This window comes from Anguilla anguilla, chromosome 8, assembly GCF_013347855.1.
Source record: "Anguilla anguilla isolate fAngAng1 chromosome 8, fAngAng1.pri, whole genome shotgun sequence".
In the NCBI taxonomy this organism is placed as follows: Eukaryota; Metazoa; Chordata; class Actinopteri; order Anguilliformes; family Anguillidae; genus Anguilla; species Anguilla anguilla.
The window spans coordinates 5,107,409-5,130,931 of record NC_049208.1 but is presented as its reverse complement, the minus strand read 5'-3'; the positions used below and the strand labels follow the sequence as shown (position 1 = coordinate 5,130,931).

General features: G+C 45.5%; 1 protein-coding gene across 1 annotated transcript; it reads right to left on the bottom strand.

Moving 5' to 3' along the window:
- Window positions 1–2,408: 2,408 nt before the first annotated feature.
- LOC118233106 (calsequestrin-1-like) lies at window positions 2,409–22,345 on the bottom strand. Its single transcript, XM_035428464.1, has 11 exons — window positions 21,956–22,345; window positions 7,636–7,729; window positions 6,961–7,061; window positions 6,753–6,864; window positions 6,380–6,453; window positions 5,923–6,053; window positions 5,637–5,682; window positions 4,961–5,015; window positions 4,121–4,221; window positions 3,761–3,835; window positions 2,409–3,295 (listed from the first exon to the last, which is right to left on the bottom strand). Exons 1-11 carry the CDS (start codon window positions 22,190–22,192, stop codon window positions 2,957–2,959), a joined length of 1,365 nt encoding a protein of 454 aa, XP_035284355.1. The 5' UTR covers window positions 22,193–22,345; the 3' UTR covers window positions 2,409–2,956.
- Window positions 22,346–23,523: the final 1,178 nt, after the last annotated feature.

Sequence of the window (23,523 nt, the reverse complement as noted above, 5' to 3'; positions counted from 1 at the left end):
CAGACTAGCTGATGTCATGCTGGTGGATTCTATTTGTATTATGCTTTCATGTTGTTTATGTTTCTTTAAGAACATATCTAGAATCAAAAAGAAAGTAAAAAGCTATTTATTTGCTAAAGTGCTTATGTGTGTCAAATGTCCTGGTGAAATATTAATTCCAATGTGAACATACACTGCATAAGCAGCCATGTTATGTCTAAAGTTGTTAGTGGGCGTTCTCAGAACCTTGGAATGATCTATATGTCTTCAGCAGGTAAGAGAGAGGTCCCATTTCCTGCCCTGCAGCTGTATCCTGTCTAAACATATAATGACATCATAGTAGGCTACATGACAGGGACGTACAGAGGGGGTGGCGACAGTGGCTCGAGCCACTGCCCATTTGTCCTCCTTGGCTGAAATGCCCCTCTGGATCAAATAGATTATTATTATTATTATTATTATTATTATTACTATTATTATTGTTGTTGTTGTTGTTGTTGCTGCTGCTATTATTGTTATAAATATGATTACTGTTATTAAACCTAATTAAATCGTTAGTCATTTAGTCGATTAGTCATTATAAAACTAAAATAAATGCCAGATGATAGGGCAATGGGGGCATGATGCAGTGTGCTGATCTAGGGGGGTAGGGGTGGGGGGGTGGGGGGGGGCTGTGGCCTTTTTCTTGGCTTGAGCCCCTGCCCCTCAAAATTTCTGCGCACGCCCCCGCTAAATTAACATGTGTGAAAAAAGAACACACCTTAGACAATCAAATGAAGTGTGGATAAACAGGGAAGCGGAGTAGCCCCTCCTGTGCACAGAGCCTTAAAAAAATATCTAAATGAAGAAGAGTCTTTTTATATCGCCTGTGTGCACAACTGAACTTTGTCTCCATGGTAACCACGCAATTGCCTGGGCCCTCCCGAGACTTGGGGTCTCCCCTGCTGGATACAAGCAGAAGTGTCTCTATTAAACTTGAATATTGGTAAATATATAATTGAAAAATAACTCTATATACTGAGCATTTGGGCAATATGGCAGAATTTTGCTTCATGCACTATAGCTTTCAAAGCGAACAGTTTTGTCAGCACACTCTGAGGAACAGTTTTTGGGGCCTCAAAATGGATAAATCTGCCACTGCCTGTGTCACAACGCTGTGACTCCTTTGGGGACTCGGTACTAACCCTTGACTGTTACCTTGCATTAAAGTTCATCAGTTCTGAGCTCAGCCTGACTCCGGAGTTTTGACCGCCCTGTCATGAAGGCTGTAGAACGTTCACTAAGTACAGATTTTGCGAGCGCTGCCCGGTCATAGAGACCAGCGGACACGGCATACATGGTGGCTCAGAAAAGAGAAGTTGTGATCACGCTGCAACCATCAGCATATTGAGAGAACCGTCCCCCCTCCTCAATAAATGCCCAAAATATGAAAAAATCTAAAATGCAAATACCCCAGAGACGACCATGCAATGTTTGAGTGTATTTTGTGTGTCTGACATGACATGTAAACACACATGCACAAACACGCACACACACACATGCATGAAAACACAAACACAGCAATAAAAGAATAACACCAAAAGACAGTTTGTTTTTGAATTTTTTCTTTCTTTTTTTCCCCAACATAGAACCCTTTAAATATTCATTTTCATCTCTTTCCAAGCTGTGCTTTTTTTAAGACTTTACAGTGAGATCAAGTTTCCTTAAAAAAAAATAGAATAAAGTTGTTGTTTTATTTCTTCACCAGTAGAAAACATTGTCGATTTACAGCACTTTTATTTCACAAAAAAGTAAAGGCTCTGTGCCAGACGTATGAGCAAAAAGCTCGCAGATGTTTAATCAGAGGCAGAGCTTTCCCACAGAGGAGGGACGCGGATATTAAACAGGACAAAAAACACATTCAACCCATTTTTACAGCTGGCTTGCTGTCTGCCGAAAAGGGCAGAAAACCTATCACACCTACAGCCGGGCTCCAATTTTGTTAAAATGGGAAATTAAAAAAAAAAAAAAAAGGAACATATTTCTTCATGTAAAAATAACCCACCTGTGTGTCAACTACCAGCACTTGTGTACTTGTAACTGTGTGCACACACGTCGTAGCACAAACAGGCTACATCATTCACGAATAAAATGATGGCATTCGTTTGGCTTTGAAGACACCACATTCCGCATTCTGCTTCGACTCAGATCAAAATCGACCTTCTCCCTCTTGTTTTGACTCTTATCCTCATGGCCTCCTGGCCCTCGCTGCGGAGGACAGGGTGAGACACAAGCTGCTTATTAGTTGTTGTTTGCTTGCTTGTTAGTGTTTGTTTCTTGTGGCCAGTTCTAAATAGAGGATCAGGAGTGAAGAGGTTTGTGAGGTCACTTGAGTTTTTTTTTTTTTTTTGTTTTGTTTTGTTTTTTTTCCCCCGATGAATCTGAGTTAGGAAGCAGGATTTCTTACAGACAGGCTGAAGCTGTTGAGGTGCCAGGACAGGGGGATGGGGGCTGGGGCAGATGGGAAGTTAGGGGGGTGGGTGACGCGGGCAGTAAGGCAGGGGGGTGAGTGGCGGGGGCAGTAGGGCACAGGGGGTGAGTGATTGGGGCAGTAGGGCAGGAGGGTGAGTGATTGGGGCAGCTGGGCAAGAGGGTGGGTGCCTGGTGCAGATGGGCAGTTGGGCAGGGGGGTTGGTGGCAAGGGCAGATGGGCAGGTGGGTGGGTGGCAGGGGCAGTTGGGCAGGAGGGAGGGTGGTAGAAGAGCAGGAGGGCAGTGGTGTAGGAGGGGCAGGCTGGGGAAAGCTGCCAGGGTGGGTGGATGAGTTGGGAGATGTTTGATTTAGGCTGATAGCAGAAGCAGGCAGCTTGAACGAGGCAAACACTTGCAGCAGGAAAACAGGAAGCTTTGAAGACAGTGACGACAAAGAGCTTGAAGACTGTGATGGTTCTGGGCAGTTTTGACCAGTGCTAAGCAATGTGAAAGGTGGCAGGAAAAATTTAATCGTCATCGTCATCATCGTCATCATCGTCGTCGTCATCATCATCGTCATCATCGTCATCATCATCGTCATCATCATCATCGTCATCATCATCATCGTCATCATCATCGTCGTCGTCATCATCGTCATCGTCGTCATCATCATCGTCGTCGTCATCATCGTCATCGTCATCATCGTCATCGTCATCATCGTCGTCATCATCGTCATCGTCATCATCATCGTCGTCATCATGATCAGGATCAATTTTGTTGCTGAGCACATCCTCTAGCCAGTCCTCCAGCTCTTCAGCAGTTGGCATGTCATCCTCATCATCCATATCCAGCCAAACACTATCCGCCTGCAAGAGGGATAGGTAATTCACACATTTACAAAACTACCCTGCATTCACACACATTTACACAGAAAACTACCCTACAGTCACACACATTTACACTGAAAACTACCCTGCGGTCACACACATTTACACTGAAAACTACCCTGCAGTCACACACATTTACACAGAAAACTACCCTACAGTCACACACATTTACACTGAAAACTACCCTACAGTCACACACATTTACACTGAAAACTACCCTGCGGTCACACACATTTACACTGAAAACTACCCTGCAGTCACACACATTTACACTGCAAACTACCCTGCAGTCAATTCAAACCCATGACCTACTTGCTGTGAGGCAGCAGTGCACTGCGCTACCATGCCCCTTTATTAATGCAATATCAGAAATACTACCAGACAAAGTTCATCACTCCAGGGGGACTGTGTCAGTTGGAATGAAAGTTTTGCATTTTTACTCACATCTTTAACATGTACAACTCCAATCTGCGGGGAGGACAGGTCAATGCCAAAGGTCTTCTCCCAGTATGGGACAAGCTGCAGGAAACAAAAAAATAACAGAAAGTTCCAGAAGATATTAGTAGCTTAGAGCTATGGGAAACAAAATTTTTACAGAGAGTATATTATACCTATCTTCTGTTAAGCTTGGAATAAAGTTACTGGTGATCAAACCTATGTTCACTGTGAGATCTTATTGGTAATCATGTTGTGTTCAGAATGAGCTCTTATTAGCAATCAGGGTTGTGTTTGCTATAAGATCTATAAGGTGATCACAGCTGTGTTCAATATAAGGCCTTGTAGACTGTCGCGGTTGGTTCTCACCAGGGGGAAGTCATCTGGGTCAATCCAGAGAACGCTGAGGTCTGGATTGTCTGTGTTGTCCTCAGCCACCTCCTTCAGGATGTCCAGGAACTCAAAACCATCTGGGAGGGGTCAAAGGTCAAACAGGTCAGAGCTGGAGAAGCAAGTCTGCGGATCTATAAAATGACCGTGCATAAACTCCTGCATTCCAAACATGAACTCTACACATCTGGGAGGGGTCACAGGTCAAATGCAGAGCTGGAGAAGCAAATCCACAGCTGTATAAAATGGCCATGCATAAACTCCTGCATCACGAACATAGACTATACGCAGTCTTTCCTTCCTATAGGACAGGCCATCCCAAACTTGACCCATCCCTACTTCCCCTGTGATGCTTGATTTTCAACGCAGGGCTGCCCAACCCTGTTGCTGGAGGTCTACCGCCCAGCTGGCTTTCAATACAGCCCTAAATTGGCACACCTGACATTACTAATTAGCAGTTCAGAGACGTCTCTAGCTGTTGAATGAAGGCAGGCTGGGTTCTTTATCATTTGCTTGTTGTTTAAACACAAACTTAGTTTCAGTGACCAGTTGTTTACATTTCCAGCATTTAGGACTGCACTGATTGCATCTGTCAGGTTGTGATTTCGAAAAGTGAGATCACTTTCTAGAGGAATCATTTGCCGTTTTGCACAGTTAAGAAAATCAAATAATTAATAAAATGACTGATAATTGTCACGCTCAAACATTGTGATAAATCTTGGCGGCCCAGAAAATGAATTAAAATTATTTTCAAATCCATGCGTTGTGTCTATGATAGTTAGTGGCCAGCCCCGGTCTGTAATCCCAAACCCTCCATACCTGGGTCGGACTCCTCAGCAAAAGCGATGATGTGTTCTCCGTCAATATCGTCCTCCTGAACAAAAGGAAGGAGAGAGAGAGAGAGATGGGGGTGATTTTGGGTGAAGGGCTTGGCCTCCTGAAACCTGTACAGAGTGACAACTATGCTCAGGAAAAGGTAGATATCTAGGCAAGGGAAAGCATATCTACGATAAATATGCTGATAAAGATATCTATGGTGGGGACAGTTATGCTGTGGGGGGAATTTTCCTAGCATGGTTTGGGTCCACTTCTCCCCTTAGAGGGAAAGGTCACTGCAAATCAATACAAAGTTATTCTTTGTATTCAATGATGTGAATCATACGCTATGGCCTTTGCAGTCACAAGATCTCAACCCACTTGAACACCTATGGGAGATTTTGGACCGACATGTTATATAGCCCTCTCCACCACCATCATCAAACACCAAATGAGGGAATATCTTTTGGAAGAATGGTGTGTCATCTCTCCAAGTAGGGTTCCACAGATTTGTAGAATCTATGCCAAGGAGCATTGAAGCTGTTCTGGCAGCTCATGGTGGCCCAACACCTTACTAAGACACTTTATCTTGGCTCTTCCTTTAATTTGTCACCAGTCTGTACCTATAGCAGCTGACGGTGGTGGTGAAATTGTAGAATCTATGTTAAGAAGTTCTTACCCAGGTTTCATACATGTTGTGGGGCTCCAGTTTCCTCAAAGTTGGTCTACAATGAAAAATAGAAATATTCAGCAATTTCTACATAAAGGGAAAATTACTGAAATGGTTTTCATTTTACCATTGTTATGTTTACATGTGTGTGTGTGCATGCGTGTGCATGTGTGAGAGAAGAAGAGATAGAGAGAGCATGTATGAGACAGGAGATGTGTGTAATAGAAACAGAGGCTCTGTTGGTGTGTGCATTTGTGTGACAGAGAGATGCAGAGAGGCCTTCAGGTGAGCTCACCTGTCGTGATCCTCGATGAAGTCGACGAGCTCTGCCTCAGTGTAGGGTTTCCCGGGAATGGTAACGGGTTCATCCAAGAAGGGCTCATAGAAGTCCACCTCATTCAACTTCAGGTCCAGCTTCTTGGCAACCTGCAGGACCAAGGAACTAACAGTTTAATTTAATTTAATTTAATTTAATTTAATTTAAATTTTATAACAACAACAACAACAACACCAATAACAGAGTCCAGCATCTCTCCCGATTGGAGAATGCAGAGGCCAGACTCTCCACTGATTTGAGGATGCAGAGGCCAGATTTTCCCCTGATTGGAGAATGTAGAGGCCAGACTCTCCCCTGATTGGAGGATGCAGAATCCAGACTCTCTCCCGATTGGGGGATGCGGAGACCAGACTCTCCCCTGATTGGAGGATGCAGAGGCCAGACTCTCCTCTGATTCGATGATTCGGTTTCATACCTTTGCATCAAAGGTGGCAAAGAACTTGATGGCTGGATGGAATTCCTCGGCTGCGTCCTCATACTCTACAAAATCTGAAAGAGAAACACGTCCGACACACTGTAATCAACACACTTATTCTTTACACACTGTAACCAATGCACTTATTCTTTACACACTGTAACTAATGCACTTATTCTTTACACACTGTAACTAATGCACTTATTCTTTACACACGGTAACCAACGCACTTATCCTTTACACACTGTGACCAACGCACTAATCTTTACACACTGTAACCAATGCACTCCAATTGTGTTTCTCTTTTTTTTAAAATAGTTTTGAGATTGTTTCCAGTTTCCTAGTTCTAGATCCACGTGGTGCTGGCACATACGTTCAGATTTCTCATTCTTGAAGTAGCCAATCAGTTTGATGTCCTCTTCGATGTCTTCAAAAGCTCTGAGCTCGCGTTCATTCTCTATGAACTCCACTGGGTCTTCCAGAACCTGCGGAGAGGAGAACCAATGGAGGAGAAGATAGGAGTCACGTGACAATGTATCGGGCGATTCTATTGGTCAGGTCTCCCTGCCTCCCTCACTCACGTCGTAGATGTACTCCACTAGTGTGTCCGCCGCCAGCTCGCCGTCGTACTCGATGACCTCATCCTCGGTGAAGATGTAGACATTGTCCACCTCGTCCAGACCTGTTGCACATGGAGACGGTATGTGGAGGTCAATGGGGGCAACATATACAGAAGACACAGGTAGGGAGACTATGCGTGCGATCGTGTGTGTGTGTGTGTGTGTTTATGATATTTTACAGTCTGGATTTAGATCATTTCACAGCACTGAAACAGAGCTAGCTGATGTCACTAATGACCTGGTGGTGGCATCTGACAAGAGGCACATGTCCATTTTACAGTAATCCTCCTTGACCTCCTTGACCTGCCTTTCATACCATGGATCATCACATTCTCTTCATTCTACGGAACGGCGCTAAAGTGGTTCTACACACACATTAACAACAGATGCATTACATCAATAAGATTCACCTCACAAGAGTTTTTTTTTTCCCCACACATTGTTTGCAAGTGAATGTAATTAGCTGCAGTTCTGTTAGCCATGTCAGTCATTGTGCAAACACAACAGCACAAAAGTCTTAACTGATCAGTCACTCCAGTTTGTCAAGGAAAAATCACGGAGCCTTGTGAGAGGAACCGGTGGATCGGAAGATCCGCAGTATGTTGTTTCTGCAGCAAGGGGGCAGTAGAGGGTTACCCAGTTTCTTGGCCACAATGTGGTCCTTCTTTTCGTCAACAAGACCAATGCCAATGTCTTCTTCATCAAAGTCTTCCAGGACTTGAGCGGCAAACTGCAGGAGAAAAGACAGATTAAAACAGGTTTAGAGGTTAAATGACCCCTCTTACCTCCCTGTGTCTTTAAATATCTCATACCTGTCTGTGTCTTTATTACCTGTCTGTATATCTTATACCTGTCTGCATCTTTCTGACCTGTCTGTATATCTTATACCTGTCTGTGTCTTTCTTACCTGTCTATATATCTCATACCTGTGTCTTTCTTATCTGCCTGTGTCTTTCTTACCTGTCTGTATATCTTGTACCTGTCTGTGTCTTTCTTACCTGTCTGTATATCTTGTACCTGTCTGTTTCTTCCTTACCTATCTGTATAGCCATTATCTATCCCAGTTTCTCTTTTGCCCAGGTCTATCTCAGTGTTCCAGAGGATCATATTTCTACATGGCCAGACTAGGCTCAGCAGTCAGACTAACACTATATAGCCAGAGGTGGTCAGAATTCAGTGAGAATTCTCATCTCAATGGGCTGAGCCCAGGGGGACCTCACACAGCACTACAGGTCCCTGCAACATCACACCATCCAAACAAAAACTTTAATTATCAGTGTGTGCATGCACGCATGTGTGCGTGTAAGTGCATGTGTGTGCGTGCACAAGTGTGTGTGTGTGCGCGTGTTTGCATATGTTCGTGTGCATGTGTGCATGAGTGCGCATGTGTGTGTGCACACGTGTTTTCATATGTAGGTGTATGTGTGCGTGTGTGCGCGCGTGTGCATGTGTGTGTGTGCGTTTGCATATGTACGTGTGCATGTGCTTGAGCACGTGCGTGTGTGTGGCATATGGGCACAGAGCTGCGATCCCTCTGGCTGCAGGGTGTTCAGCTCCTTAAATGTGTGGGTGGAGAAAGCTGCTCCTGCACTTTCTAAATCTGTATGAAACCAGAGCCTGTGACTGACAGCTGCACTGGCCAATGGCATGATGGCATCCAGGCTGGCACAGAGGGTGTGCCAACTGGGCCGAGATAATGCAGAGACAGCTGCGAGAAAGTAGAGCATGCAGTAATACACACACACACGCACACACACACACACACTAATATACATACACACACGCATGCACACACACACACACACACACTAATATGCACACACACACGCACACACACACACATACACACACAAACTAATACACACACACACACACTAATATACACACGCACACATGCACACCCACATAGACACGCACACACATACACACGTGTGCACACATACACATGCACACATGCACACACACATGCGCACATACACACTAGTATACATACACACATGCATGCACGCGCACACACACACACACAAGGGCATACACACACTATCTACACACACACATACATGCACGCACACTCTCACACACACACACTAATATACACACACATACACGCACAAATGCACACATGCACACACATGCACATATACACACACACAGACACGTGCAAACACACACACAAACACACTAACATACAAACACACATACACACTCACACGCACACATATGCGTGCACATGTGCTGTACACACACACACGGCAATATACGCACACACTAATAAATAAACACACACACACACACACATGCACGCCCACACATGCACACACAAACATACACACACATGCACCCCCACACTCACGCAGACACACACACACTCTCACACACACACACACACGCACACACAAACACACACACACACACATATAAGCCCACACACACACACACTCACGCACGCACATGCACACACACACACACTCTCACACACACACCCACACACACACACACGCCCACACGCACACACAGGGGTTAAATTTGGCCGGAAAGGCCTTCTGACATTCAGTAATTAAAAACGGTAAAGTCATACTTGAACTTGACCAGCAGTTCCACAAAGCCAATGACAATCCAATCCAATTTACAACATGTTCCAGTCCGTTTATTCCTCTAGCCAGTTCACTGTATTGACAACCCGGAAACAGGATGGATTAACTATTAATTAAGTTTGTTCGTTTGCTGAGACAGGAGTGGCAGTTGGCACTTCTGTTCCTTCCATTAACCTGAACCGTTCCCCTCAATCTGTTCTCACCTGTCGTCTACTTTTAATGACCTTTCATCATAGGCTACTGATGACAGACATGCTATTGTGTCAGCAGGTTACGCACAACAAATAACCCATTAATACATATTCCCACAGTTAAAAAAGCATGGGCTACTGTTAAATTAACACATGTATATAAATTATACAGCAAGAGTGCAAAAAATCCCATCTGACACCACAACGCTGTCAGAAAAAAAAACCTCACAAACTCGGTGGAATGATACGTTTTGAGGGTTAATTAGGTATTTTATGTCAGCACTCAGATTGGTCCTTGGTCAAAAGTTTCCCTGTTTGAAATTATACTTTATCATGTTTTTACCTGCCAGTATAAGAAAGGAAATGGATAAAGTACAAAAAATAAGGACAAATGAGTAAGCTAAAGGGGGGGCGACATAGCTCAGGAGGTAAGAGCGGTTGTCTGGCGGTTGTCTGGCGGTTGGGGGGTTGCCGGTTCAAACCCCGCCCTGGGCGTGTCAAAGTGTCCTTGAGCAAGACACCTAACCCCCAACTGCTCTGGCGAATGAGAGGCATCAATTGTAAAGCGATATATAAATGCAGTCCATTAATGGATTATTTTCAATGGTAAAAGAAAGGATTTCTCAGCACTGATGTCATTTAATGAACCTGGAATACTGTAGGTCATATGTATACTCAAATCCGGCCCTCAAATTCAATTTGTTTTTCTTCTCCCAGGTAATCAACTGAACATTTAGTGCTACTGATTGGCCAGTCTTCACACCTGACTCCCAGGTAAAGGGAAGGTGGAAGACCAGCAGTTCTTGGCCCTTGAGGACTGTGATTTTGGTAACAATGGCTGTATGTATTGCAGAAGATGATATATTGCAGGGTTCATCATACCAACCAGCTGGCCACCTATTTTGAGCCAGAGACCCAAGAGCTAATATGAGATGCAATTCCACAGAACATCTGTCTGAGTCAAAGCTCTGTGAACATCTGTGTACACGTCTCACTGAGTACAGACAGTGTATGCCTACACCTATTGCTCTCACTGAGTACAGACAGTGTAGGCATACACCTACAGCTGTCACTAAGTACAGACAGTGTTGGCCTACACCTAAAGCTATCACTGAGTCCAGGCTGTGTAGATCTACACCTAGAGCTGTCCCTAAGTACAAACAATGTAGACCTACACCTAGAGCTGTCACTAAGTACAGACAGTGAAGGCCTACACCTAGAGCTGTCACGAAATACAGACAGTGTAGGCCTACACATAGAGCTGTCACTAGGTACAGACAGTGTAGACCTACACCTAGATCTGTCACTAAGTACAGACAGTGCAGGCCTACACCTAGATCTGTCACTAAGTACAGACTGTGAAGCCCTACACCAAGAACTGTCACTGAGTACAGGCAATATAGGTCTACACCTATACTTTTCACTGAGAACAGGCAAGGTAGGCCTACCCCTAGAGCTGTCACTAAGTACAGACAGTGTAAGCCTACACCTAGAGCAGCCACTAAGTACAGATAGCGTAGGCCTACACCTATAGTTCTCACTGAGAATAGACAAGATTGGCCTACACCTTGCACTGTTGCTAAGTACACATAGTGTAGGCCTACACTTAGAGCGGTCCCTGAGTACAGGCAATGCTGGGCTAAGGCTACTCAGCCTCACTCCTAAAGCAGTTCTATTAATTCATTTTTTTTTTCAGGATAATGTCAGAGTCATTACTTCTTGTGATGAAGAAACTTGCCTTTGGGCTAACAGGTTGTTGGATGGTGACTTTTAGGCTTAGTGTTTATAATTAATTTGGTTGATTGAGGCACCACCCAAGGCTCTGAAGGAAAAAATAGGCTGGTGCAGATGGGGACACTGCACTGGATATAGATTTCGGCCCTCTGCCTCACACTTTAAATATTTAACTCCCGAGACACTCCCATTTCCCATGAGTACCATGTAAGTACCATGTTTAAGAATTATATAAGCACGTTTGAAAATGGGCATGCGAATGTAATTGGATCTGAAAAGCTGGTTGCAGTTTCCAACGCTGCTTGTATTCTTTAAAAGAAATTGCCCGCGCAAGTCTTTTCCCCGAACTGACTGATAAAATCTGACACATGAACATAGCATCTTCAGCACCTAGCAAGGTCTAATTATACACACAGCACTTGGGAAACACAAGGCAACCCAGAACTGCAAATACAAGATGGACCAATAATGATTTCAGAACCGCCTTGCGTGCCATCTATGGAAGAATCAAGATAAACTATGATGATAAAAGAGGACTGTTAAATATATTCTCCAGCCTGTTACATCATGCAACATTCTCCATTACTGAGCCTGTTACACTGTACAGCATTCTCCATTACTGAGTCTGTTACATCACACAATGTTCACCATTACAGAGCTTGTTACACTGCACAGTATTCTCCATTACAGAGCTTGTTACACTGCACAGTATTCTCCATTACTGAGTCTGTTACATCACACAGTATTCACCATTACACAGATGTTGTCTTGTTACACAGATAGGACAGATATATTTTACACCTGTAATTTTACACTCATACCCTACTTCCCAATACCTGTGTCTGCCGGTACATCTGTGCCACAGTTATGTCTGTATGTGTCTGTAATTTGTCACCGACTATGTTTACACGCATAATCCAGTGTTGAGACAAATGCATTGATTAATTGACAAATCATGGTTGCACATTATTGAACTGTAATACTTTATTATTGCATTACCTTATTGTAATACTTTAAAAAACTACATAACAGCTGGAAATTTAGTACAGTATTTGGGATACTACTATTTGGAAATTTGGGACACTCTTAATACCATATATACCGGGATAGCAATGGCCATCATATTTCATAGTGCTCATAAACAATCTACTGACTGTTGTCACGACATTGGCCATTGTATAGAACCCTGCGTGCATGTAAACCTCATTATTGTTCCATGTGTCAGTAATCTGTGTTACTGTTCTCATCTTGTCAATAGACTGTCTGTGTCTATATTCCGTCCGTTTGTAATCTCTTGCCATCATTTTTCTGGGCGGCAGTGTGGTATAATGGGTAATGGTTCTTGTAACCGAAAGGTCATAGGTTCGATTCCCAGGATGGACACTGCCGTTGTACCCTTGAGCAAGGTACTTAACCTGCATTGCTTCAGTATAAATCCAGCTGCATAAATGGATGCAATGTAAATGCTATGTAATAAGTTGTGTAAGTCACTCTGGATAAGAGTGTCTGCTGAATGCCAGTAATGTAATGTAATTGTTCTGGGTGTGTTCATAATCCTTTTCCCATCTCTGTTATACATCTAATAATTTGTTGCTCACTCTTCTGTGTCAGTAATTTATCTCCTTGTTCAAAATGCATCAGTAATCTGAGTAGTCAGTAGTCAGAAATTGTCCTGTAGCAAACAGTCTGTCGTTGTGCTCAAAGTGTCAGTAATCCGTGTGTCACACTCCTGTATGTGTCAGTAATCCGTGTGTCATACTTCTGTATGTCAGTAGTCCGTATGTCACACTTCTGCATGTGTCAGTAGTCCATGTGTCACACTTCTGTATGTGTCAGTAGTCTGTGTGTCACACTCCTGTATGTGTCAGTCGTCCACGTGTCACACTCCTGTATGTGTCAGTAGTCCGTGTCTCACACTCCTGTACGTGTCAGTAATCCGCGTGTCACACTCCTGTGTGTGTCAGTAGTCTGTGTCTGCGTTTCGTCAGTTCACACCGCCATGTCAGTGCCCTGTCGGTCTCGCTGGGTGTTCTGCCTGTCCCAGCAGTTCTGCGCTCCCGCCTCGGCGTCGATATCCCACGTTCCCCTAGTTCCCGCGCCCCGATCGGTGCCCATATTTGTCAGTGAGGGGTATTAATACGAGCGGGACTCTGGGGGTCCAGAGCGCTCCCCTTCCGTAAAATGCGGACCGTCTGCTAAACAGATCTGCGGCTGACTCTGCCGCAGGCCCGGCGGCCGCCTGCGCGGGACACCGCTATATAAGGAATATTCCAGAAGCCAAGAAGCCATGAGTCAACAGCAGAGGCGAGTTCCACTGGCAGGCCATGGGGGACATGGCTGGAGGGAGCAGGGACACTCGATCCAAGAGCTGACATAAGCGCTCTCTCTCTCTCCCTCAGTCTCTCTCTCTCTCTCAGTCTCACACTCTCCAAGTCTCTCTCTCTCTCTCTCCTCTCCCAGTCTCTCCCTCCCCAGTCTCTCTCTCACTCTCTCTCTCTCCCAGTCTCTGTCACACACTCTCCAAGTATCTCTCTCTCTCTCTCCCGTCTTGTTCTCTTTCTTTCGCTCTCTCCCCTCTCTCTCCTCTCCCAGTCTCTCTCTCCCCTTTCTCTCTCCTCTCCCAGTCTCTCCCTCCCCAGTCTCTCTCTCACTCTCCCTCCCAGTCTCTCTCTTTCTCTCTTTCTCTCTCCTCGCCTGCCCCCCCCCCCCCCTCCGCCCCCAGTTAATTCAATTCAGTTCAATTCAATTATGCTTTTTTGGTTGTTAGAATGGGGAGCATATATAGAACAAATGTCAAATCTGATATATAGCACCATATGTCGGAAATAATAATAATACATTTACAGATAACTGGAACAGATATCATTTACGTGAAGAGTCTCGACAATAACATTATGTATTATTATTGTTATTATTATTATAATTAATATGAATTCGGACTATGAATAACCATTCAGGGTTAGATAGGCCTCTCTCTGTCAGCCTCTCTGCTTCTTGTTCTCAATCTCCTTCTGCATCATTTTCAGCCTCTCAATCTTTCTATTTTAATAGATCACAATTCATTGGCATGAAATACATAATGCTAACAGCGATACACAGAAGTATAACTTCAAATTAGCATTATTATTGTTTTGGCTACATCACCCTAGTATTCGATAATTTGGTTTGTTGGATAATTTGGCTTACTCTTGTATTGTGTTTTTGTAGGGAGTGCTGGTTTGAAAATGTTTGCAGCTCAAACACAGCTCAAACACAGCTCAAGCACAGATCAGACAGGTCAGACACAGCTCTGGCGCAGCTCAAACACAGCTTACACACAGCGCTGACACAGCTCAAACACAGCTCTAACACAGCTCTGACACAACTCAAACAGCTCAAACACAGTGCAAAAGCAGCTTGAACAAACCTCAAACAGTTCTAACACAGCTCTGACACAGCTTAGACAGCTGTAATACAGCTCAAACACAGCGCAAAAGCAGCCTGAACAAAACAGCTCTGAAACACTCAAACACAGCCCAGATGCAGCTCACACAGCTCAAACACGCCTCTGACACAGCCAAAACAGCTCAAACACAGCTTACACACAGCTCTGACACAGCTCTGAAGCAGCTCAAACAGCTCAAAAGCAACTTAAATAAAGTTCAAACACAGGTTAAATACAGTTCTGACACAGCTCTAACATAGAGCTTTAACACAGAGCTCTAACACAGCTCAAATGCAGCTCTAACACACAGCTCTAACACACAGTTCAGACACAGCTTTAACACAGAGCGCTAACACAGCTCAAATGCAGCTCTAACACACAGCTCTGACACAGCTTGTAGGCATGTGTGACTGTGGTCCTACAGTAGTAAATCCTGCTCAGTATTATGGCAGTGAGTGGTTTTATTTCGGTTACTAACTTGTCGTACAGCTGCATGTACCTGTTGACAGGAGGGCCAGTGCCAGTGGCTATTTTACACCATACAGTCCATTGAATGTGCTATATACCGCATTCAAAAAGTAGTTAGTTTCCTTAAATATCAACTTAATATAAATCAAATAATATCAACAAAAAATCTAGGGGAAGGAAATAGAGTGGATAAACACACAAAAAAACACGCCTATTCACTCTCTCTCTTTCTCATAAACGCATCGCCCCACACACATACCCCCCCCCCCCCCCTTTACACACACACGTGCACAAACACACGCACACACATACGTACATACCCGCACACAGAGGGGAGGAAGGAGACCCAATCAGAGCGGGCATGGTCAAGGGTCGGAGTTCAGACCAGCCTGATTCAGTACTGATCAGTGCTCGTACTGCTGGTTCTCAGACTGCTATTGCCAGGGCTGGTGGGAAACACAGCCAGAGAGGAGGATTTGCATTTGAGCTCATTCTGTGCGGTCCAAAAGTGCCACACCTCAACAGGAAGTGCTCAATCCCACACACCTCAGCAGGAAGTGCTCAATCCCACACACCTCAGCAGGAAGTGCTCAATCCCACACACCTCAACAGGAAGTGCTCAATCCCACACACCTCAGCAGGAAATGCTCAATCCCACACACCTCAGCAGGAAGTGCTCAATCCCACACACCTCAACAGGAAGTGCTCAATCCCACACACCTCAGCAGGAAGTGCTCTATCCCACACTCTTCAGCAGGGCGTGCTCTAGTCCACATACTTCAGCAGGAAGTGCTCTATCCCACACACCTCAGCAGGAAGTCCTCTATCCCATACGCCTCGACAGAAAGTGCTCTAACCCATACACCTCAATGGGAAGTGCTCTCATACGCTTTAGCAGGAAGTGCCCTGTCCCACAACTCACACTCCATAGGTCTTTGCTGAGTCTAACACTGCATTCCTTATGAACTTGGCAGAAACCCCACCTTCCCCCGCACCTGTTTCAGCTGTGAGACAGGACTGCAATGACAGACTGTCTCCAGCAGAGGGCCCTGTGTGGGAAGTGGCGTTAGATTTACGGGCGTAATGACAGTGTTGGCAGAAAGCAGCTCTTTGCTGAATGAGCTCAGCAGAGCAGGGTCTGGTGGCAGGCAGAGGGTAAATTTAGTGCCCTGCAGCATATACTGACCCGCGACTATTTTGGCGAGTTGGCGGTATTGCCGAGAGGGACAGGGATCTGCTGACGGACGTCATACCGCACCTCCATAACTTCACACCCCAAAACCCACACCTCAGATACAGTGTGCCCACACAAACTGCACCCCTACACCTCAATACTTACACCCCCCACCACCCACAAACCACAATGCACACTCCTACATCACATCTGTGTGTGTGTGTGTGTGTGCGTGCGTGTGCATGTGTGCATGTATCTGCTTACATTATAACCAGACATTCACAAAGACAGTCACACATTTGCAAGATTACATAGGCAAACAAACACAGAGAATGACACTGACATTAAAATGGTAATTTTTGTCTAAACCTAGGAACTCAAGACAAGCAACTAGTTAAATATGATTATAATCTTGACAAAAATTTCAAGTCAAATCTGTGAGAGACTTTGAGAAAATTACCAATTGACAGAAAAAAAAAGGAAAAATATGGAAATCAGATGAAAAACAGAATTGTTCTTCGAAGGGCAGGTTGGAGGTTGAGAAGGAAAAAAAACACAGATCTTGATATAGGACAGAAAGACGGAGAAAGAGAGATAGTTTAATCAATTCAATACCTATCAGACCCAGATAAAATAAGAATGTTTAACCCGTTGAAGTGTAGGTTTTTTGGAATGTTTTTATTTTTCTTCTAAATTTTAAGTCTAGAATTCCATTGCTTTCAATTACTAGTAGTGATTACATCAGCACTAGAATGTTCCATTAAGATCTTTTGTGATCCTACGTTTAAAGGGTTAAGGCCTTGCAATGGTGATGGGTCAATGTGACACGTGCGAATATGTGTGAGACGCTAGATCGCTGGGGGTCATACTCATGCTACATGCTAAACTGACACTTCACCCCATAGCCTATAAAGTAGTCTGCTTCAGCACCCTGAGTCATCGAGCAACCTACTGTCTGTGGTGATGTCACTGTCACTGTGAGGTATCTATGGTGACATCATTTTTGAATGCCTGTGACATCACCCTGCATGTTTGACACAGTACTTCTCTTGGTTGGCTTCCGATTGGAAAAGGAGGGAGCTAACATGAACACTCCTTAAGAGCTCCCTGTACCGGAATAGCTTGGATAGAACAAAGGCCGTAGGTTTGAAAACTTGAAAACAAAACAATCCAGTTCACTGTCCTAAATGAATTATGAATATCACCATGGAAACCAGGATACCCCAGCTATTTAAACTAAAAGAAGAATCAAGGCTCTCTAGCATCCACAGTCAGCTATGATTCCTGCGAACTGAATTTACACTCTTGCCACTTCAAAGCGCTCCTTGAGCTCTGGGTTAAATGCAAAAGCATTTACAGTAGAAACTCGCTTACAGACTGGGCAATCAAACAGCAGGACGAAGCTCAAGCACTTAGGCATTTTCAAGCTCCCTACTGCATAATATATTGATTCTAAGGCTGTCAACCGATTAAAAAAATTAACTGGTTATTTATTTTCCATGAGATTAATTAGTTAGCCGAACTAATTAGCCGAACATTATTATTTGAACACACATTATTTGAAACCTTTGAACTTGCTGTTCGTTAAATATTCATTGACATATTCCTTTAAATTCAGTGCTAAACCGACTGCGACTATAACCCCTGTCGATAAGTAGGCAGCCATTTGATGAAATCCATTAATCCAAGTTTGTAAGTGCTTCGCTTTCCAAAGCACTTGAAACCTAAAGATGTTTGCTTAACATGACATGCAGCCAGACTAGCTGAGTCAGGTTGGCCGTTGGAAGTTTGCCCAGGCATAATCGTTCTCGTTTAGCTGGCTAACGGTAGCTAGGAAGGAATGCTTTGCTTGCAGGCGATACTGTAACGTAGTCATACAACCCTGCTACGAGAAGCTATTTATCATACAATGCAGACAGCGCACTTCGTTTTTATGGGCACATTTCATACTGCGCCTAACTTATAACGAAACTTTCCTAATGTTAGTAGATTTAATGACCTGACTATCGATTTGGAGAAAACAATTGAACTGTACAGCAGAATTACGATGATGTTCGTATTATGTCATAACACCCTGTACCCACTTTGTCGAAAACACAATTTAAAATCATTTTAACCATCTTAGAATCCCAACTGATCTTAACTGGAATTTCAATTTTCACCACGGTTGTTGTACTTCACTGCAGACAGTATCATTATACCTACACTAGTATTATTGCTACACTAAAGGTAGAGTAGTTAGCTTGCGAGCTAACCAGCAAACTAAACAGATTATCAAATAGTGTGAGTAAATTGCCAAGAATAAAAATGATTTTTATTATGATACAACTGTTAGCTGGTATATTTGTATTGGTTGACTTCCCAATAATTTCATAGCTAAATATGTCAAACGTGACATATTGTAAGTTACATCACACTTGTGTAGCATGTTATGTAGCCTATGTTCAGTGATGTATATCTGAACTTTTCAATTTAAAAAAAAATCTGGCTCATTTTATAAGATAAAAATTGCATCCCTTGTGGAAATTCCAGCGACCGGCCTGAGATTGAATCTAGCTGGAACCAGCTTCTGCTCCAGCTTGATGCCATCTATAACTTGGTGATGGTCTGTTGTCCATACCAAACTTGCCCACCAGCTGGACATGGTCTTGACAGCTTGGTGGCTATGTCAGCCATCTTTTTGCCAGCTTGGTCATCTCCAAACCAGCTTCAAACCAGTGGACTAGCTGAAAAACCAGCAGGACCAGCTTAAAACCAGACTGCACCCAAGCTGGAATTTCCACCAGGGATACTTATCTGGTTTTTGACAGTGATTTCCTGTGGAATTCTGCACGGCTACACAGCACAGGATGGAACAGCAGAGATACAGAAAAGCACAGCACCGCAACTCACTCCATTGGTGATTATGGAGAGGCATGGGGTATGTGGTGTACAGTAAGTCATGGGGGCTGAGGGTGTATTGGGTTTGGGAGTGTGGGGCAGCGGTGATGTTTCGTGATACCTGACATGCGGGGGTGTAGTGTGCAGACAATATGGGGGTGCGTGGTCTGTGTGTGTATGTGTGTGTGTGGGGGGGGGGTAAGAGGGTGCAGGTGGTGTGAGGTAAGGGGGGAGTAGGGTATAGTGGGCATGGAATAAGTGTGTGTACTGTTCAGATGATGTGGGGGTGTACAGGTGTGTGTGTGTGTGTGTGTGTGTGTGTAGGGGTGGTGACAGTGATATTCAGTTGCTTCCGGAATGCACACTTGAACTCGTGTTCACACAAGTGTTGGATGAACCCCCTAATTTCTTCTCCAGGCTCCCAGTGTACAAGCCTCTGAGATGGTGCGATACGTGCCCCCCCCCCCCCCCCCCCCGAACCCCCCCAACACCCATCCCCACCCCCCCACCCCCCCCTTCGACTCTATTTCCAGCCCTCCGTTAAAAAAAGAATTCCCGTCTTCTCAGCTTAAAATGCAGACGGAGAAAGAGTCCATGTATGCTGATGGGCCCTGGGTGGTGCGGCAGGTCCTGAAATAGACGGGTTTCACTTACAGGCTGCGGAGGCTCCGCTCGCCATCCGACGACGACGCCGACGCCGCCGCCGCTGCTGCTGCTGCATAAATGTCGCTACGATTGATTCCGCCCGACCGCCCGCTTCTCCGAGCCACGCGTCTGCCCGCCGGTACACGGGGGGGCCGCGGGGGGGCCGCGGAGGACCGCAGGTGTAGCGTGTCCCGTGAGTGTGTGTGCGTGTGCGCGTGCGTTTGATTGTGTGTGTGTGAATGGGTTGCGTGTGGGTGTGTGTGTGTGTGTGTGTGTGTGTGCGCATGTGCGTGTGCGTGCGTTTGTGTGCGTGTGTGTGAGTGTGTATATGTGTATGGGTGTGTATGTGAGTGGGTGCATGTGTGTGCGTGTGTGTGTGTGTGTGTGTGTGTGCGTGCATCTGTGTGTGAGTGTGTGTTCCTGTGAGTGCGCGTGTGTGTATGTGTGTGTGTGGGCGGGTGCGTGCGTTCATGCATGCGTGTGTGTATGATAGTGATGGGTCATCACACCTCATCAAGGAATAAGCTCAAAAACACAGTTACCCAACACAGCTACCCCACCACAACTACCTATAGGATGTTATAACACAGCGACGCTAGCATGGCTACTCAATACAATTCCCCCTACATTGCTGAACAGCTACCCCAAAACATCTATCAGAGCTACCTAACACAGCTACCCAGCACGTCTAGCCCAACACATCTACCCAGCGCATCTACTCCAGTGCATCTACCTAACAAAGCTACCCAGCACAGCTACACAGCATCACTGGACCAGCACGGGTAGCAATCAAGTGATTCCCAGACCTGTTAGTGGAGAGCTAGGTTTTCATTTCAACCCTAATCTGGCACACCCGATTCCTCTAATTAACAGCTCAACAAGATCTCTAGCTGTTGAGTGATTTGCACTTTTCTAGGGTTGGAGTGTAAACCTACAGGACAGTAGACCTCCAGGAACTGGGTTGGGAACCCACGAGAGTATAATGATGAGGTTGCAACGCCAACGTTTTTATGTTTGATTCCCTTGGAAGGGCAGTGGTTTTGTACCCTTGATCACGGTGCTCAGCATGAATTTCTTGAGTAAATGTCTGTGAAAAGGGATTGTGTGTAAAAGGGTTAGTCCCAACACAGCTGTCCAAGTGTACACATCCCATCAGAGCACCAACTATAATTAAAAGAAAAAAATTATTTAAAAATTTTTTTTTTTTTAAGAAAATGTTCAGAACGCACACCAGTTTCACACACAGGTCACACACACAATCTCAGCTCAGTCAAAGAAAGTTCACGGATCACAGGCCACAGACCAGTGAAGGTGCACCCCCCCGTCAATTCCCCTCCAGCCCCTACCCCTCACTACTTTCTATCAGGTCTCTCTATCTCCTTCTCTCTCCCCCTCTCTCCTCCTCTCCTCATCTCTCTCTCTCTATGCCTCCCCCCCTTTCTCTCCCTCTCTCTCCTTCCCCACCCACTCTATCCCTCTCTCTCTCTCTTACATGCTTTCTCAGCTCTTCTAAAAGCAGGTGCCTGTAGCCTTGAGCTGCTCAGTGCTCTTAGACCTGTAGCTCTAGAGCACCTGCATATCCTGCCCCCACCTCCCCCTGTACAGTGTGCCCAGCTTTCCACCCACCTCCCCTGCGCAGCGCCCCCACCTCCTTCAGCACAGTGTCCTCACCTCCCCACCTCCTCCTGCACAGTGTCCCTATCCTCCCACCACCTCCTCCTGCCCAGCATCCTCACCTCCCCACCTCCTCCTGCACAGTGTCCCTGTCTTCTCACCAACCTCCTCCCACACAGTGTCCCTAATCCCCCCATCACCTCCTGCACAGTGTCCCCATCTTCCCACCCACCTCCAGGGCGAGCTCCTCCATCTCGAACTGCCTTTGGGCGGCCTTGCTGTCTCCCACGTGCTCGTGATAGTAGATGATCATAACGTCGTACTGCTTCATCACTGTCTTATAATTCTTGGCGTGGAGGTCGTGCACCCGGTCCTTTCCATCGTATTCGGGAAAATCGAGTCCCTTCTCCCCCCAGGCCAGCCCCCCGAAGGAGAGCAGGACCCCCAAAAGCAGCCAGCCCCACTTCATGTCTCCTCACTAGTGAAAATGCAGAGTAGAGTAAGGTCCCAGCAGCCAGGGAAGAGCCAGACTTAGTGCTGAGTCCCCCTTTATTTAACAAAACCGCACACAGGGGGAGAGAGAGGGGGTGGGTCTGGGGTGCCCGGTGTGGTCAGGGGTGCGGGCCAACCCTAAAAGTGAGAGAGAACAGACAGGGAGGGGGGTACAGAGTGGGGGGGGGGTGTTGGGGGCGTGGTCTGGGGAGAGAGGGATAAGGTGGGAGACAGCGAGAGTGAACGAGAGAAGGTGTATGAGAGTGAGAGATATCCAGGATACCTTTCCCATATTAAGTTTTGCAGGGCTCTGATCCTGGCTAAAAATAGCCCCAGGGGGTGGGTGAGGCCTGGGTGGGGGAGGGGGGGGCGCTGGGTGCGATGTGGGTGGGGGTAAGTGGGGGTGGTGAGGGGGCAGTGGAGGGACTGGGGGTGGTAAGGGGGAGGTGCGGGGCAGAGGGGGCGAAACGGGGTGGTGGTGGTAGTGGGGGGGGGGGGGTGGGGGAGGCTGGGACTGCTATCCGGTTAGCGTAGCTTGGCACTGCTGTTAAGGGCTGTGGGTGGAATGTGCTGCCGGTTCATATGGGGACATGCTGCAGGATCTGCCTGTGGCCCCACCCTCACATGCCCCCCCCCCCCCAAAACCTAAAAGATTAGCCCTAAATCATTCACAATTTCCCCAAAAATGCCACAATGTCACCTTGAAATCTTAAACAAACCCCACCAAAAATCACCTAAAGATATTCAGAGTAATCACCTCACAAATTCCCAAAAATCTCTCACCCCTCCAAACATCTCTGACAGTTACTCCAAAGTCTCTGGTTCAACACGGCAAAAATCAGACCAAGAAATTCCTTGTAAATCCCTTCACAAATTATCTTGTGAATCTCGCAAAATCTCTGTCAAACCCCGACAAAATAGCTGCAAAATCACCGTCAGTTAGATGCACTTATGTTGTCTTGCTTTGAAAGTCTCTCTAGATAAGAGCATCCACTAAAATATGTTCAGTAATCATTTGAAGTCATGGTTGAGTGCAATGGTCATGTTTTTTTAATGACCACTTCTTCTTTTCCCAATTTTTCCAGAAAGGTCAAATGGCCTGCATCACTGCAACATCAACACAGGACAGTGCAAATGAGATTGGTGCTGTCTGCAAATTTCTCAATGCACAGTGTCACATCATTCTATATTCTATCACAGCATTCTATCTCATATCACAGCATTCTGTCTTATATCACAGCATTCTATCTCATATCACAGCATTCTATCTCATATCACAGCATTCCACCTCGTATCACAGCATTCTAC

Coding starts and splice junctions, on each gene's coding strand:
- LOC118233106 (XM_035428464.1), bottom strand. CDS start 22,192: ATGAAGTGGGGCTGGCTGCTTTTGGGGGTCCTGCTCTCCTTCGGGGGG. Junction 6,454..6,752: donor CAAGAATGAGAAATCTGAAC/GTATGTGCCAGC, acceptor TTTCTCTTTCAG/ATTTTGTAGAGTATGAGGAC. Junction 5,683..5,922: donor TTCATCGAGGATCACGACAG/GTGAGCTCACCT, acceptor TTTTCATTGTAG/ACCAACTTTGAGGAAACTGG.